The sequence below is a fragment of the Fukomys damarensis genome, unplaced genomic scaffold (genome assembly GCF_012274545.1).
Source record: "Fukomys damarensis isolate Sample0158 unplaced genomic scaffold, DMR_v1.0_HiC HiC_scaffold_35, whole genome shotgun sequence".
NCBI classification, from domain to species: Eukaryota; Metazoa; Chordata; class Mammalia; order Rodentia; family Bathyergidae; genus Fukomys; species Fukomys damarensis.
Window position 1 is genome coordinate 1,740,579 of NW_022900947.1, and position 15,228 is coordinate 1,755,806.

General features: G+C 46.4%; 1 protein-coding gene across 16 annotated transcripts in view; it reads left to right on the plus strand.

The window, feature by feature from the left end:
• Add1 (adducin 1) overlaps positions 1-15,228 on the plus strand; it is a 44,522-nt gene that overhangs the window by 13,634 nt on the left and 15,660 nt on the right. For all 16 annotated transcript variants that reach the window (XM_033758935.1, XM_033758936.1, XM_019210288.2 and 13 more), the window contains exons 2-9: positions 622-835; positions 3,324-3,486; positions 6,101-6,252; positions 9,824-9,904; positions 10,120-10,269; positions 11,741-11,884; positions 11,983-12,081; positions 12,765-12,941. In XM_033758935.1, coding sequence (XP_033614826.1) covers positions 641-835; positions 3,324-3,486; positions 6,101-6,252; positions 9,824-9,904; positions 10,120-10,269; positions 11,741-11,884; positions 11,983-12,081; positions 12,765-12,941 — 1,161 coding nt within the window. In that variant the 5' untranslated portion in view covers positions 622-640. The remainder of the gene's footprint in view (positions 1-621; positions 836-3,323; positions 3,487-6,100; positions 6,253-9,823; positions 9,905-10,119; positions 10,270-11,740; positions 11,885-11,982; positions 12,082-12,764; positions 12,942-15,228) is intronic.

Consider the following 15,228-nt stretch of genomic DNA (forward strand, 5'->3'; position numbering starts at 1 on the left):
AATTATTTTTTTATTTTTATTTTTGGTACCAGGGATCGAACTCAGGTCCTTGCGTTTGCAAGGCAGGTGGCAGAACCACTGAGCTAAATCCCTGGCCCTTTGCTTTTTTTTTTTGGTACCGGGGGTTGAACTCGGGTCTTTGCACTTGCAAGGCAGGCCACCGAACCGCTGAACTAAATCCCTGGCCCTGTGGTTTTTTGAGACAGGGTCTCACTATATAGTTGAGACTGACCTGGAACTCACTATGTAGCTCAGGCTGGTCTCGAACTCACAACAATCCTTCTGCCTTAGCCTCCCGAGTGCTGGTATTACATGCGTGCACCACCACACCAGGAGATAAGTCCTGAGTATAAATGACATGGTCAGGAGCTTCGTATTGAGTTCTGTGTGGGTTTCAGAGGACACCATAACTTTGTTAGATGGCTCTCCCATTGTCTGCTGCAGAACAATGGCCAGGACGTGGGGTGGGGGTCAGCTTGTGCCTCTGGAGCCACAAAGAAGCCTCCCACTGTTAGCGTGTCTTTACATGGAAGGTTGTGTTTACCAGGCCAGTTTGCTGATGATGAAATGCTATTGAACATTGATTCACACACAGTATGTTCTTTTGTTTTGATTCCTTAGACTCTAGAAAGATTGTGCCATGAATGGTGATACTCGGGCTGCAGTGGTGACTTCACCACCCCCGACCACAGCCCCTCACAAGGAGAGGTACTTCGACAGAGTAGATGAGAACAACCCAGAATACTTGCGGGAGAGGAACATGGCGCCAGACCTTCGCCAGGATTTCAATATGATGGAGCAGAAGAAGAGAGTATCCATGATTCTGCAGAGTCCTGTAAGAGAAATGTGTCCTGGAACAAATGCAGGCTTCCCACTTCTGCTGCCTCATTTCCTGTGGTCTGTTGTCCGAGTGGTGGATCAGTTGATCTTCACACAGGAAATGGGTGCCTCAATTACATGTCATGTTTGTTGAAAGAATTTTGTTGGGTTTGTGTTGTCAGACATAGTGAGAGATCATCAGTGTCACAGAGGCAAGGAGGTATTTGTTTCTCCAGGGCTCTTTTGTTTATTGGGACAGCTTGAAAATTACTGTTTCCTCCAGAATGCAATTGAGTGTCACTAACCCAAAACTCTGAAATCTGAAACATTTTGAACATCATTCATTCAGGAGGGTTTGGATTTCAGAGCATTTCAGAATTGTGGATTAGAGATGCATAACCAGTAAAGTCTATTCAAAATTTTCCAAGCTCTGAAAAACTCCCAATCTGAATCACTTTTGGTCCCACACATTTTGGATAGGGGTCACTCAGCCTGGTCCTAGCATGGTCCTAGGCACAGAGTAGGTTAACAGCAGGAAATTCTCCACAGCCAGCGTTTGAACCACAGTCACAACGACCCAAGTGTGGGTCGGTTGCATTTTCAGGGAAAGTGGGACTGTTGTCATGGTGGTCTTGTGTTGATGCTGCCATCCTTCTGTGTGCCCGCCTCCCCTCCTTTCCTTCCTTCCTTCCTTTCCCCCCTCAGTATTTTTAGGAAACATTGATTGTGTCTCATGTGCTGTGAGGACACATGGGTTAGAACTAGGGATTTAGCAGTAAATAGGACATAGACGGTCTCTAATGAATAGTTTTGGTTGAGTTGTTACTATTAAGGTATGACTTACATATGGTCAAGTACACTGATCCTACGTATATAGCTTGATAAAGAATTTTTTTTTCCATGTTGAGGCTCTAGTCCAGACCTTGCACATGCTAGGCAAATGCTTTACCAGTGAACTACATCCTCTGCCCTTTTATTTATCCCTCATTTTTATTCTGAGACAAGCTCTCACCAAATTGCCCAGGCTGGCCTTGAGCTTGTGATCCTCCTGCTTCAGTGTCCCGAGTAGCTGGGATTATAGGTGTGGACCACTATGCCTGGTGCTTAATGAGTCCTGACACATGTAGGACGTGTGTAATCACCCAGATCAGGCCTCAGACTTGATATTCCAGCTGAAGAAGGGAAACAAGAAAAGCAAACAGAAGTTCAGTGCCAAAAGCAGCATGTTGCTTAGACTGAACAGAACTATGCTCTCTCTGGGAGGGCAGATTTAGTGTGTGCTGCCGAAACGAGCACTTGGAGGGAAGATTTAAATCGGCTCTGCCGAGAAGGAGCTGACTACATGGGAATCCAGTGGAGTTGTCCAGGTCACGGGATCACCTAATTTGAGCATGAAGGGCTTGAGGAGCCACAGGCGGCCAGTGTGGTTTGTGTTTTGCCCGTGCCAGGTTTCCCCTCTGGAGTGCTGTTGCACATGCGGGCTCGCTGTCCTTATCGTGTGCGTAGATGGGGTCCGGGGTACTGGGAGACACTGGGCCAGAATGAGGGCAGTGCACTTGTGCTGCATCCTTCCTCCAGCGAGGGGAAACTGGCTGCAGTCTCTTTTCAGCCCAAGGAGTAAAACTAGAAGCAAGTTTAGTGTGAAATTCGTGAGTCCTGGAGTACTTGTAGTTAGATGTGGACCCTCACCCAGTGAGCTCACATCTTCATATTACATATCATTTACTTGACAGAGATAGATGTTTCTTTATAGACCATGTGAAAAAAATTGTATCAATATAGCTTGGGGAAACTATAAAATATATATTATTGCAACAGTGACTTTATATTAAAATTGCCACCAAACCAGTGGTACCTTTTGACTAATCTAGGATTGATAAAGAATGTATACATTTGGGATATATATATTTTAAAAGTATTTTGGAGAAAATACTGGAAATTGCAGAGTGGTACCCAAAATTACTAATAATGTTGTCACTAAGATAATTATAATTAACATTTTGATATATTTACTTTTACTTTCCTTCTGTTTAGATGTGTATTTACTCTTACAAAAATGGGTTATAGTGTTTTATGACCATTTTTACTAAAAAATCTGGCAAGAACCCTTTTTATGCCATTTATTATTTTTTTTTTCAGCTTTTCAAGTTGCAAGCACAAAATTTCCAGGGTACCAGATCAGTCCTCTAGTGTTTGAATTATAGGCTGTTTCCTTCTTTTGTCAGTAATGCTGAAATGAGAGTTCCTATGCATATCTTTGAGCACATTCCTCCTGATTATTTCCTTAAAATATATTCCTTGGAATAGAATTCCCTTTCAAGTTTTTAAGCTTTTATATTTATTAAATAACTTACCAGAAAATAATGTGTCAGTTTATATTTGCAGTTGTAATGTATTTGCTGTTCGAGCATAGAATAAAAACAAAAAATTGATTTATATGATAACTACCCCCACCCCAAGAAAAGAGAAATGGTGTCACACTCTTTTAAAATGCATGTTATTAGGCTTTCTGTGAAGAATTGGAATCGATGATACAAGAACAATTCAAAAAGGGGAAGAACCCTACAGGCTTGTTGGCATTACAGCAGATCGCAGACTTCATGACAGCAAACGTTCCCAATGTCTACCCAGCGGCTCCTCAGGGCGGCATGGCAGCCTTAAACATGAGTGAGTACTTTTTGGACTTGTCTCTGTAGGATGTGGGCCTATAGCTGTTGATATACGATGCTGAGTATTTTGGAAATAATTGTGTTTTAGTCAGTCATGGTGAAAAGTAGGCTGAAACCCTGAAGTTTCATGATGCAGAAGGGTCCTCTTAGCAAAGCAGAGATTCTGTTGTTTCTAAGGCACAGGGCTTTTATGTGGTTCTTAGGCCCTTTGTGAGTTAAAAACTAATCAGAAGCAATGCTTATGGTGTAGTACCTCAGTTTTGGCTGAATCATTTCATCCATGCCAATATTTCTTTTCTTACTTAACTTTTCTTATTACTGCTTGTACACTAAGGAAAAACAGCAATGCCCAAAGCAGGGCGGTGGAGCAAGGCTGGACGGATGAATCACAGCAAAGGAACCAGTTAGCTCTGTGGGGCAGAGCTTTGTCCTGGCTGTGGACTTGGCATCCCCAAGGCAGAACACGGGTGATGTGAGCTGCTGCTGGCCTGACCGTGTGTAGTGTCTTGGTTAGATGGTCAGACCTGACCAGCAGCTACGCAGGGTGCTGGTTTCCATTGGTTCACCTGCTGGCTGCTGTTTAACTGTCTGTCCAGTGGTGTTCTTAGGAGTTGATTGACTTTCACTGGATGTGATGTATTGTTCCCTGCAGAGTATTGAGAATCATATTTAACAGGGCAGGGTGCCACACACACCTGTAATTGCAGCTCCTTGGGAGGCTGAGGCAAGAGGATTGCAAATTCAAGAACCTGAGCACTTAGTGAGACCCTTTCTCAAAAGCCCCTTGAAAAGGGGCTAGGTGCAGATCAGTGGTAGAGTACGTGCCTAGGATGTTGCACTTGCATCTTATAGTCAGATAAAGTATATTTTTTTCAGTCATGCCACATTCATTAAAAAAAGGAAAGGAAGACAAAGATTTCTTTTTCTTTTTTCTCAGTGTTTATTTGTTTTGTTTTTGTTTTTTTTGGTACCGGGGATCTAACTCAGGACCTTGGGCTTGCAAGGCAGGCACCAGAACCTTCGAGCTAAATCCCTGGCCCTCTCAACGTTTGTTTTCACTCATTTTTCCTCCTTGCCTTCTGCATTGGCTGGAGCCTGTGGTACTGTGCTCAGTGCTAGTGCCAGGGATGTACCTGTACCACTCTTTCACCTTGCATTGGACTCAGTGGGAGGTGTTTGTTGAAGTCCTTTGTCCGGACAGCATGTGCTTATCTGTGTCTGCTTTGCTGAGAGCTGTCTCTGGTGTACACTGGATTGTGTGCAGTGCGTCTTCTGCATCCACTGAAAGGGTCACGTGGGTCTTCTTCGGGTCACGATAGTGATTACATTGGTTTCAGATGCTGACCCAACCGTGCACTCTATAGATGAATCCTACTGCTTGTGAGGGTTTTTATTTATTTGTTTTATTTTTTGAGACACTGTTGTTCAGGCTGGGCTATCCCAGGTTGACCTCAAAATCATGGTGATTCTCCTGCCTTAGCCTCCAAAATGTTGAGGTTACAGGTGTGCACCACCACACCTGGCTTGATCGTAATTCTTTAACTCTGTGTATTACTGGTTTATTTGCTAAAGTGTAGTGCTCTTTAGGCTGTGTTCATGAGAAACATGGGCTTTTCCTTGCAGTGTCCTCTAATGTCTCTGTGTGCACTGGTGAGAGGGAGAGCTGGCCTCATAGCATGAGCTGGAAGGTGTTCTTGAAGAGCTTTTCTAACCTTGGTATTATTTCTTCCTGGAAAGTTTGGTAAAGTTCACAGCAGCATCTTGGCCTTGGGTTTTCTTTGTGGGAAAGTTCGTAACTGCTGACTTGGCTTAATAGAAATAGGGCTCTTGCCGGGCCTGGTGGCTCACGCCTGTAATCCCAGCACTGGGAGGCTGAGGCAGGAGGATCACTATGAGTTTGAGACCAGCCTGGACTACATAGTGAGATCCAGGTTAGTCTCAACTACATAGTGAGACCCTGTCTCAAAAAACAAAAACAACAACAACAATAACAAACAAACAAACAAAAAGAAATAGGGCTCTTGAGGGCCTCTGTTCTGCTTAGCTTTGGAGTTTGTGCATTTTGTCAGTAAAGAGTTGCTGTATGGTAGCTTGTACCATGCCTTTACTGCCCTTTCAGGGCTTGCAGGGGTGTAGTGAGGGCCCCTCTGTTTCTTTACATTGAGTTTTTCTGTCTCCACTGTTTTGTTGGCAAGCTTGCTGGAGTTTTGTTTCATTGTTTAAGCTTGTCTTAATAATTTTAAATTTGGTATCTTCTTAAAGAACAACTTTTGCTTTAATAAAAACTACTTTTTCTTTATTTCTAATATATATGTGTAATGCTGTAAGTTTCCTTCTGAGCATGCTTTACTACATCCCACAAATTTGACTACCTTTTTGTTGCTTTTTTTTTTTTTTTTTTTTTGTATCAGGGATTGAACTCAGGACCTTGTGCCTGAGAGGCAGGTGGCATTGTTACTTATTACTAACTTATGTATATTAATGTTGCAGAGTACAGTCTTTATGTTTTTGAGACTTTCTGGTCCGGTATGAAAGATGTACAGCTCAGGTCCATTGTTACTTGATTTATATGGTAAGAATTGTTAATATTTGAGTCGTTTTCTTTATCTCAGGTCTTGGCATGGTGACCCCTGTGAATGACCTCCGAGGCTCTGATTCCATCGCATATGACAAGGGGGAGAAGCTGCTGCGGTGCAGACTGGCTGCCTTCCACAGACTGGCCGACCTCTTCGGGTGGTCTCAGCTCATCTACAACCATATCACTGTGAGCAGGCAGTGCTGGCCAGGGCGGAGGCCAGTGGGTTTCAGGAAGTCTGCAGAATGCAGCAGGCCGGCAGTTGCTGTGTTCAGGTCAGAAGTCATGATGATGGTTATTCTTTAAAGTTTCTTTCTTAAATGCTGACCTAATAAACAAGTGTTTACTAAATTATAGCAGTTCCTAAAATTCTTTTTATGCTTAAAAGCGTAGGAATGAACTGTTTGCGTCCCAGTGCTGACCAGTGTTGTTTTTTTGTTTTTTTTTGGTACCAGGAATCGAACTCAGGTACTTGTGCTTGTGAGGCAGGTGGCAGCACCACTGAGCTAAATCCCTGGCCCTACTCGTTTTTTTGTTTGGTTTCGTTTGGTTTTTGAGACAAGGTCTCACTCTGTAGTCCAGGCTGGCCCTGAACTCACTCTGTATTCCAGGCTGGCCTCGAACTTGTGATGATTCTCCTGCCTCAGCCTCCTAAGTGCTGGGATTACAGGCGTGCGCCACCAGGCCTGGCTCAGCTACTACAGTTTTTAAAAACCATTTGCAACATTATCGGTCCTTCTCTTTTCTTCAGTTCATCCATGGTACACATTGCTTGGGTGCCTGTTGCCCATACCAAGCTTTGCTGTAACTGGGGTTACGCCCAGGCTGGTGCTACATTCCGTCTCTGGCATGGGAGCAGAAGCCTCCCAGCAGAACCTCTGGCTCTGCCCTTTGGCTGGTAGCCCACCTCGGCAAGCTTGTCACTGCCCTGCAGCCAGGGGCATTTTCCATGTAGACTTAGCAGCACGGAAAACTCCTGGCCTCTTCCTTCTCTCCACAAGTGACCACCTCATGGTGTCATGGAGACAATGAGAACCCTTTTGTCCTTGTGTCCATGCTTAGTCCTGACCTGATGACCTATTACAGGGTCCTGTTCTGGCCTGACTTGTTCTCTAGCTTGGAGTTCATCCCCTCCTGGCTGCTTAGATTTCTAAGGCATCCACAGGGCAGCTAGATTGTTTCCCTCCCTTCATTTATAGAGATAGCTTTGTTCTTTGAACTGCTTCCTTCCTTTCTTTTTTTTTTTTTGACAGTACCGGGGAATCAAACTCGGACCTTGTGCTTGCCAGGCAGGCACAGCACCCCTGAGCTACACTCCCAGTACCCGCTTCCTTGGTTTTTAAGCTTGTTTCCGTCTTCTGTGTTTTGTTTCATTTCTTTTGTTGGGTATTTCAAATCATTAGTGCCTGCTTGGTGTAATGGGCATACCTTACGCAGATGTCTCAGAGATAGTCATGGTCCTGCCCATCTTCTGCCTCCTGAGTTGCCAGCACTGACGGCTGCTGAGACTGTTAAATCTTTGCTTCTGTGCTCACTGCACATGGTGCTCATCAGCTCTGCTGGATTGCTGGCAGTGTGAGGCCTCCAAAGGTGGTGGCATGGGGCCAGATGCCTCTGTGACCAGAGTGCTGTGCTTCTGGGACTCGACATTGACCCTGCTTGAGTCAGAGTTGTCTGCTCTGCATCTGTTCCTTGCATTGCTTCTAGAATGAACTTCTCAGAATGCAGGCTGACTGTATGGGTCAGGCCCCTTCCTGTGTACTGGGCTTTCTCGTGCTGTGCAGTCGTTTGCTGGTCTCCCCTGCCAGTAGCCTTCCTCCATCCTGTACATTCCTTGTTGCTATCTCCCCAAGGGGCACAGAGAGAGCATGTCCCTGTTCGGTGCCCTGGCATGAGAGCCCCCACTGGCCAAGTTGCTTCCATAAAGTTGAGACAAGAACTTGCCTGGGCTTTCTGATGCTGGATTAATGGGCGCATTAGCCCAGCTGGGTGCGGCTCCCCTCCTGGGGCACCCGGATGCTGCTGGCCTCTATCAGTTACATTGGGCAGGGTGCTGTAGTAGAGATTTTGTGCTACATGGTGGCCTGAGAATGAGTTGCGTGAAAATGCCACAGCTGTGATAAGGAATGTCCTATTGTGAATGAAATATAAATAAGTGTGAGTCACTTAAAGCAGGTCATCCTGCCCTTTCTTTGAAAGAGGGTCTTAGGGAGTTTCTGCTAAAGGGATTTAAAATGCTAACAGGTGTTAGAGGATGGGAATGGATTGTCTGAGTTAGATCTTTGCGATTGCATTGGATTTAGAGAAGGCCTTGCCTGAAGGAGGACAAGCCAGGCTGGCCCAGCTGGCACTTGGGCTGACCTGTCTCAGTGCTCCTTAGTCAATGGCTGCGCCTTTCTGTTCTGACTGTGAGGCTTAGCACCTGCTTGGCAGGTGCTTGGCTTAGTTCCATTTTGAACTCCAGGCAATGCTGACCTCTGAGGTGACTGTGTGGAGCCCACCCTATGTGCAGGGCCCTGCACGTGGGGACGTGGTGTTGCTCCCTAGAGCCACAGAGTGGGGCCACTGGTTCCTGCTGCCAGAAGGTTGGACTAAACACCTGTAGTCTTTCTGCAAACAATGCATCCCACTGACTCTAAGCTAGTAGTAAATGTGTTTCAATTTAATCTATAGCAAATCTTTGGAATCTATAAAAGTTTATACAAACTAGATTATGAGCTGGATGTGGGGTGCACACCTGTAATTCCAGCGTTCCGAAGGGTGACACAGGAGGATCCCCATGATTTCAAGGCCAGTCTGGGTTACATAGTGAGACCCTGTCTCAAAAAACCAAACAGGGGGCTGGGGATTTAACTCAGTAGTGCCTCCACCTGCCTCACAAGTGCAAGGACCAGGAGTTCAATTCCTGGTACCAAAACAAAACAGACAACCAAAACAGTGAAAACAAAAACCAAAGTAAAAGAAAAACTAGATTGAACTTATATATTTATAAACTTTTGTGGGCAGGACTCTTACTTATTCTTTTTAGTACTGGAGATGGAACTCGCGACCTTGTGCTTGCCAGGCAGGCAGTGGCACCACTGAGCTAAATCCCAGGTCCAAGGCTCTTCTTTCTCTACTGCTGTAATCCTAGCACTTAGTGTACATTTGGCACCAGATCTGTGTTGAATGAATTCTGGAAAAAAAAATACACTGTGCAAGGAGCAGCAATGTTGTGTTCTGTGGAGAATTTAAAAGAGATTGCTGTCATTGTGATTTTAGAAAGCAGGTTTTGGTTTTTATTCTTATACCCCGAGGTGTGACCTGTGATAGCTTTCACCTTTGAGACTGCTTGCATTTCCAGTGAGTTGACGGGGATTAACTGGCCTTTCAGAGTGCTGCTGTTGAACTGCTTTGATTCTCTATAGTCTCTCTCTCTCTCTTTTTTTTTTTTTTTTTTTTTAGCTAGGGTTGTGCTAACTTACCCAGGGCAGCTTCAAACTTGTAACTATCCTGCCTCACTGTCCCAGGTGGGTAGAATCACAGGCATGCACCACCACTAGCCTCTGTAAAGTCAGTTTTCATAAGTGTGACCAGGAAGCACTTTCTGTACTTCACAATTTAAATTGCTATTTAAGAACGGAAGGCTTCCAGTACCACTTTGAGCTCTCTGGGTGCTGTGTGGAAGTACCCCTGCATACCTCACCTGTAAGTTTGGTCTGAAAGAGACGCAGGTAATTTCAAAGGCACTTAGGAGCTAACTCCTTTGTTCTTCCCGCAGGCCAGAGTGAGCTCCGAGCAGGAGCACTTCCTTATCGTTCCTTTCGGGCTTCTTTACAGCGAAGTGACTGCGTCCAGCTTGGTAAGGGATTTGTGCAGATCTCGGCGGGTCCCTCCAGCTGTAGCTGCACGTGTAAGACCCAGGTCCTGGGTGGTGCTGCGAGCATCCAGCCCCAGTTATTCCATACAGGGAAGACCCTCCGGCATCATGAACTCACACCTGAGTGTGGCTTTACATGCTCTGCAGCAGGGCTGAGTGGCGGTCCTGTCGACATCTTTAGCTTTGGTTTACTTCAGGTTAAAATCAATCTACAAGGTGACATAGTGGACCGTGGAAGCACTAACCTCGGGGTCAATCAAGCCGGCTTTACGCTGCACTCAGCAATCTATGCTGCCCGCCCGGACGTCAAGTGCATTGTGCACATCCACACACCTGCTGGGGCCGCGGTGAGTGCACGCCTCGGGACAGGCACTCAGCCTGACTTTGCTGGACTGTAAAACACCTTTCCCTGATGTTTTTCTTTCTTTTGTGGTGCTGGGGTTTGAACCCAGAGCCTTGCACATGCTAGGTAAGCACTAAACTGCAGAACTATACCCACCACCCCTAGCAGGGCTTAATCTAAAAAAATTTTAATTCTTTTCCTTCTAAGGAATCTGTTTGCTGTCTAATATTGAAAAACCAGTAATGAGTCTACAGATGTCTGTTTGATATTAATAATAGGAATCCGAGAGGATTGCTGTGGGATGCGGGTTAACTGTGTTGGGAAGGGTGGGGAAGTGCTGAGTGATGGCAGTAAACAAGACCCTTTCTAAGGAGGGGCACGGGGACAGGAGGGAGGCCACGGAGAGGCAGGTCAGGCAGACTTGAGAGTGCTCACCAGCGCTGAGGCGGAGGCTGGGCAGAGGCCAGAACTACCCCGCCCTGCTGCACCTCAGTCCTGGGTCACAGTGGGCAAATAGAAGGGCTCTTTGGGGCAGAGGCCCTGGCGGTGAGGAGACCTGGCCTCCATGCCCAGCTCCATGGAATATGTTTTAAAAGTTACCAGGGCTGACTCTGTAGCTCAGTGGTAGCTGCTTGTCTAGCATGCACAAAGGACCTAGAGGAAAATAAGTGTCAAAATGACTGCTTCATAAGGAAATTTCTTTTTCGGTACCAGGGATCGAACTCAGGTCCTTGTGCTTGTGAGGCAGTCACCAGAACCACTGAGCTAAATCCCCGGCCCATAAGGAAATTTCTAATATGAAGGCTAATACTCTGAAAGGAGTTAAATGTGGCATGTGTTTTTACATAAACTTTGTGGAATGTGCCTGTAGGTCTTTGAGTCTCGAGTCTGTCAGCTAGATAGCTAGCTGTCTAGAAGACCTTCAAAATTAGCATATTCAAAGGGCAGTTTTGGGGGATTTCAGGAAATTTGAAGGTCTGTGAGGCCTTTTAGATCGTTTTTTACTCTGAGGCTCAATTTTACTTAAATATACGTAAAGAAAAGAAAAGAAATTATACCATATAGTTGTCCTAAACTTTTATACATTCAGTTTTGACTAATTTTCGTGCATCTTGTGCTTACCTGCCATTTAAGGTGGAAGTACACAGACCATCAATGCACTAGCAATGTCTTTGAGAGCCATCACGTGCTCCTTGTGTGGATGCTCGCTCTGGGTCCTTGAGTCCTTGCTCTGCAGTGATTGTGATCACTGGGAAGCCCCAGGTCCCCCACTTTCTCCTGAGGCTCTCTTTGCTGTCTGCACTGAGCCCTGGAGCGTGGTTTATACTTAGGTTCAAGGCTTTCATTTATTTCCAAAAAAGGGACAAGATAAAACCCTTTCCCTGTTTTAATATCTCTGTGAGGAAAGTGCTTACTGGTCCTGGATCACAGTGTAACACTGGCTTCTCCCTTCCTGGTGCCTGCTTGGTCTGTAGGTGTCTGCAATGAAATGTGGCCTCCTTCCGATCTCCCCGGAGGCTCTCTCCCTTGGAGACGTGGCATATCACGACTATCATGGAATTCTGGTGGATGAGGAGGAAAAGGTGTTGATTCAGAAAAACCTGGGGCCTAAGAGCAAGGTCAGTAGGTGCCACCTCTGGGCTTGGAGTTCTGGGGGCGGAGGAGCTCAGGAAGCCGGGTCTGCCTGCTGGCTCCACAGTGCTCCACTCCCTTCCAGGTGCTTATTCTGCGGAATCATGGGCTCGTGTCTGTTGGAGAGAGTGTGGAGGAGGCCTTCTACTACATCCATAACCTGGTGGTAGCCTGCGAGATCCAGGTAGGTGATGGCTGCCCTGCTTGGTCTGCAGTTGCTGTAGCTGTCCTGGGTTCTGCAGATCCTTGACGATTGTCTTACAGGAATGTGCTGTTGAGCATCTCTGCCAGAGATGAGCTCACTAAGTTTGCGCTCAGCCAGGACAGATACCATTTTCCTGACTTAAGTCACATGATATCGCTGGGCTTTTCATTTGTAATTTTTTCTTTTTCAAATAATATTTATTTTTCAAATAATATAAGTGATTAGCATTTGAAGAGTACTGGTGTGTACTGGGCCCCATATTGAGTGCCTTTCACATTCCTTCTGGAAAAGCAGGAGCAGAGGTAGACTTGCCCTATATCTGCTGTGATGCCCTCATGCCCTCATGCTCTGTCCCTGATCCTAGCTTGTCTGTGGGGGCATGAGATTCCAAGACCTTGGGGTCTGGAAGGCTGCTTTGTTTTCCCATTCACTACCAGGTGTGAATACCCAATAATTTTTGTCATGCAAAGGAAAGCCTTCTGAAAATGACCTTATGGTCAGTGCTTTCACCATCCACCCTCCGTGTTTGTACCCACACTGTGGGGAACTTGCTGTTCCCTCGCTGTTGAATCCTACCTTTCTGTCCAAGTGTCCCCCAATCATCTGATCCTCTTGATCTCTGTTTGGAACTCAAGCCATTGTGTTTGCTTGTTTTGAAATAGGTTCGAACTCTGGCCAGCTCAGGAGGACCAGACAACTTAGTGCTGCTGGACCCTGGGAAGTACAAAGCCAAATCCCGCTCCCCGGGACCCCCAGTGGAGGAAGGCAGCGGGTCCCCTCCCAAGTGGCAGACTGGGGAGCAGGAATTTGAAGCCCTCATGCGGATGCTGGATAATCTGGTAAGAATGGTGCTCTTGCTGGTGGCAAAACTTTTATTGTAAAGACACAGATGTCGGTGCCTTTACAACAAGCAGAATGGCCATTTTCATGCTTATCTCAGTGATTTCACCCTCAAAAATTATCATGAATCATGTTTTAAAAAATTATTTTTATTAGTACCTGTGTACAGTATATAATGATTATATTCACCATGGGACATAGGTACATGTAAAGATTTTTTAACTGCTGGGTTAAATCATGATAAAATACAGAGATCAAGATTTTGTCCATTGTCCTGTTTTTTCAAGATGATGTGACATCAGTGGGACAGGAGCACTGAGCACGCTCCATAGTGGCTGCTGGGTAGCCAGCTGGCAGCGCAGCACTGACCTCCCACAAGCTGGATGCGAGGGCCTCTCTCAGGCAGCCATATGTGGTCTGTTTTGCTAGTTGGTTCTGCCTGCATGTCCCAGCCATCTTTTCTGCTCTGGGGTAAGTGTTGTGCTGTGGACTGTAGGGACAGGAGCTCAGCACAGCTCAGAGGCCAGTGCTTTGGGGCTTCCAGCAAAGCAGGGAGGATGTCCACAGTGCTGCGCATGCCTTGCTGGATGTGGTCCACGTTCGAGTTTGGAGTGAGGGATTTTGTCCCTTGGCAGAGATTAGGGAGAAAGCTTTCTGTAGAAGGTGGCCCTTGGAAATGACCCCAAGGAGCCTGACAGGCCGAGAGAAGAGAAGGAATGCACCTTTGCAGATACAGCCAGGAGAGATGGGAGTGTGTGCTGCAAAGGAGCTTTCAGGTCTGTCTTGGAGGTTGGCAGCTCCTGCACGTAGTCACTTCCTGACTAGAGCACTGTCCGGAAGTCACAGCCCACACACACAGTATGAGGTGAACTGCCCTGCAGCGGAATCCTGCTCAAGCTGTAGATGAGGCTCGGGCGTTCATCTTAGTGCTGGGGAAGGACATAGGTCCTGCCGTAGGAATTCATGGCCCAGAGGGGATGTGGACAGACCTCAGGTACAGCCCTATTCATGTGATCTGCTTGGTAACTGCAGTGTCTCTGAGAGCTGCAGAGGTGGAGTTGGGAGCCTGATGCCAGCAGTGAGCAAGGGAAACAGTATGAAGAGGAGATGCTAACAGGGAAGACAGAAGAAGGAGTCACAGTGTGGTGATGGCCTGGGTGGTGTCGCTTTAGGAAAGTCGCCCCAAGGCAAGGGGTGCTGAGCTGGCCCAGCCACACAGCCCCTCCCTTCCACTTAGTACTTTGACATCTCCCCGCTTTTCTACCCTGAAGACAGTCACGTGAGGAAGGGGGAGAGGAGATGACCACATACATCGTCTAGGAGCTGGACAGAGGAAATGGAAACGAGGCAGTAATGGTTTAATGGGAGAGGAGGGTGTACGATGAAGGAGTAATAAGGAGTGTGTGTTTTCAGCATCTCCAATAGGCACAGATATTAGCAGGTGACCTTTAGTATGAGGATGCTGTGCAGACTGTTAGGCATGAACTGGACTTTAACTGACCCTAACCTGGGTTTTAGGTTAGCATTTGATCAGCTGTTTATTGTTAGCTGATAATTGAGATCGGTGGAGAATAGGTGAGATTCCACACTACGAAGCACTTCTTCTTGGGCCGGGGATTTAGCTCAGTGGTTTGCTGCCTGCCTGGCAAGCATGAGGACCAGAGTTTGATTCCTGGTACCAAAAAAAAAAAAAATAAAAAAATCCACTTCTTTAACATTTACACCTATAGGAAATGCTAAATTGGCTTCCAAAACAAGACATAATTTCAGTTTCTTCAAGGAGGAACAAGCACTCACACATTACATGTGTGTACATGTTACACATGTATGCTGCTTGCTGGGTACTGGACCCAGGGCCTTGCACATCCTCATGCACACATTCTACTACTGAGCCACCCCCACCTCCATCTTTGTAGCTACAAGCCTGATTTGAGTTTTAGGGTTTTTTGGGTTTTTTTGTGGTACTGGGGATCGAACTCGGGCAGTGGAACCACTGAGCTAAATACCCAGCCCCGGGTTTTAGGGTTTTAACACCGCCTTGGTGTGGTGGTGTTTAGGGGGTAGCCCTGGGGGATCAGGTGATGTTTGGGCCAGGGCTGTGTCCTCCAGTCCCAGAGCAATCTCAGAGTCTGGGTTCCAGAGAGTGGCGAGCTGAGCAGGTGTGAGTTGTGTTTCTGGAGGCTGTCTTTATGCTTGAGTCATTCTCTTTCATTATCCCTCAGCAAAGCACGCTCATAATGGAAAATCTCAAAACGACACTTTCCTGAGTTTTTTTTTTTTTTTTTG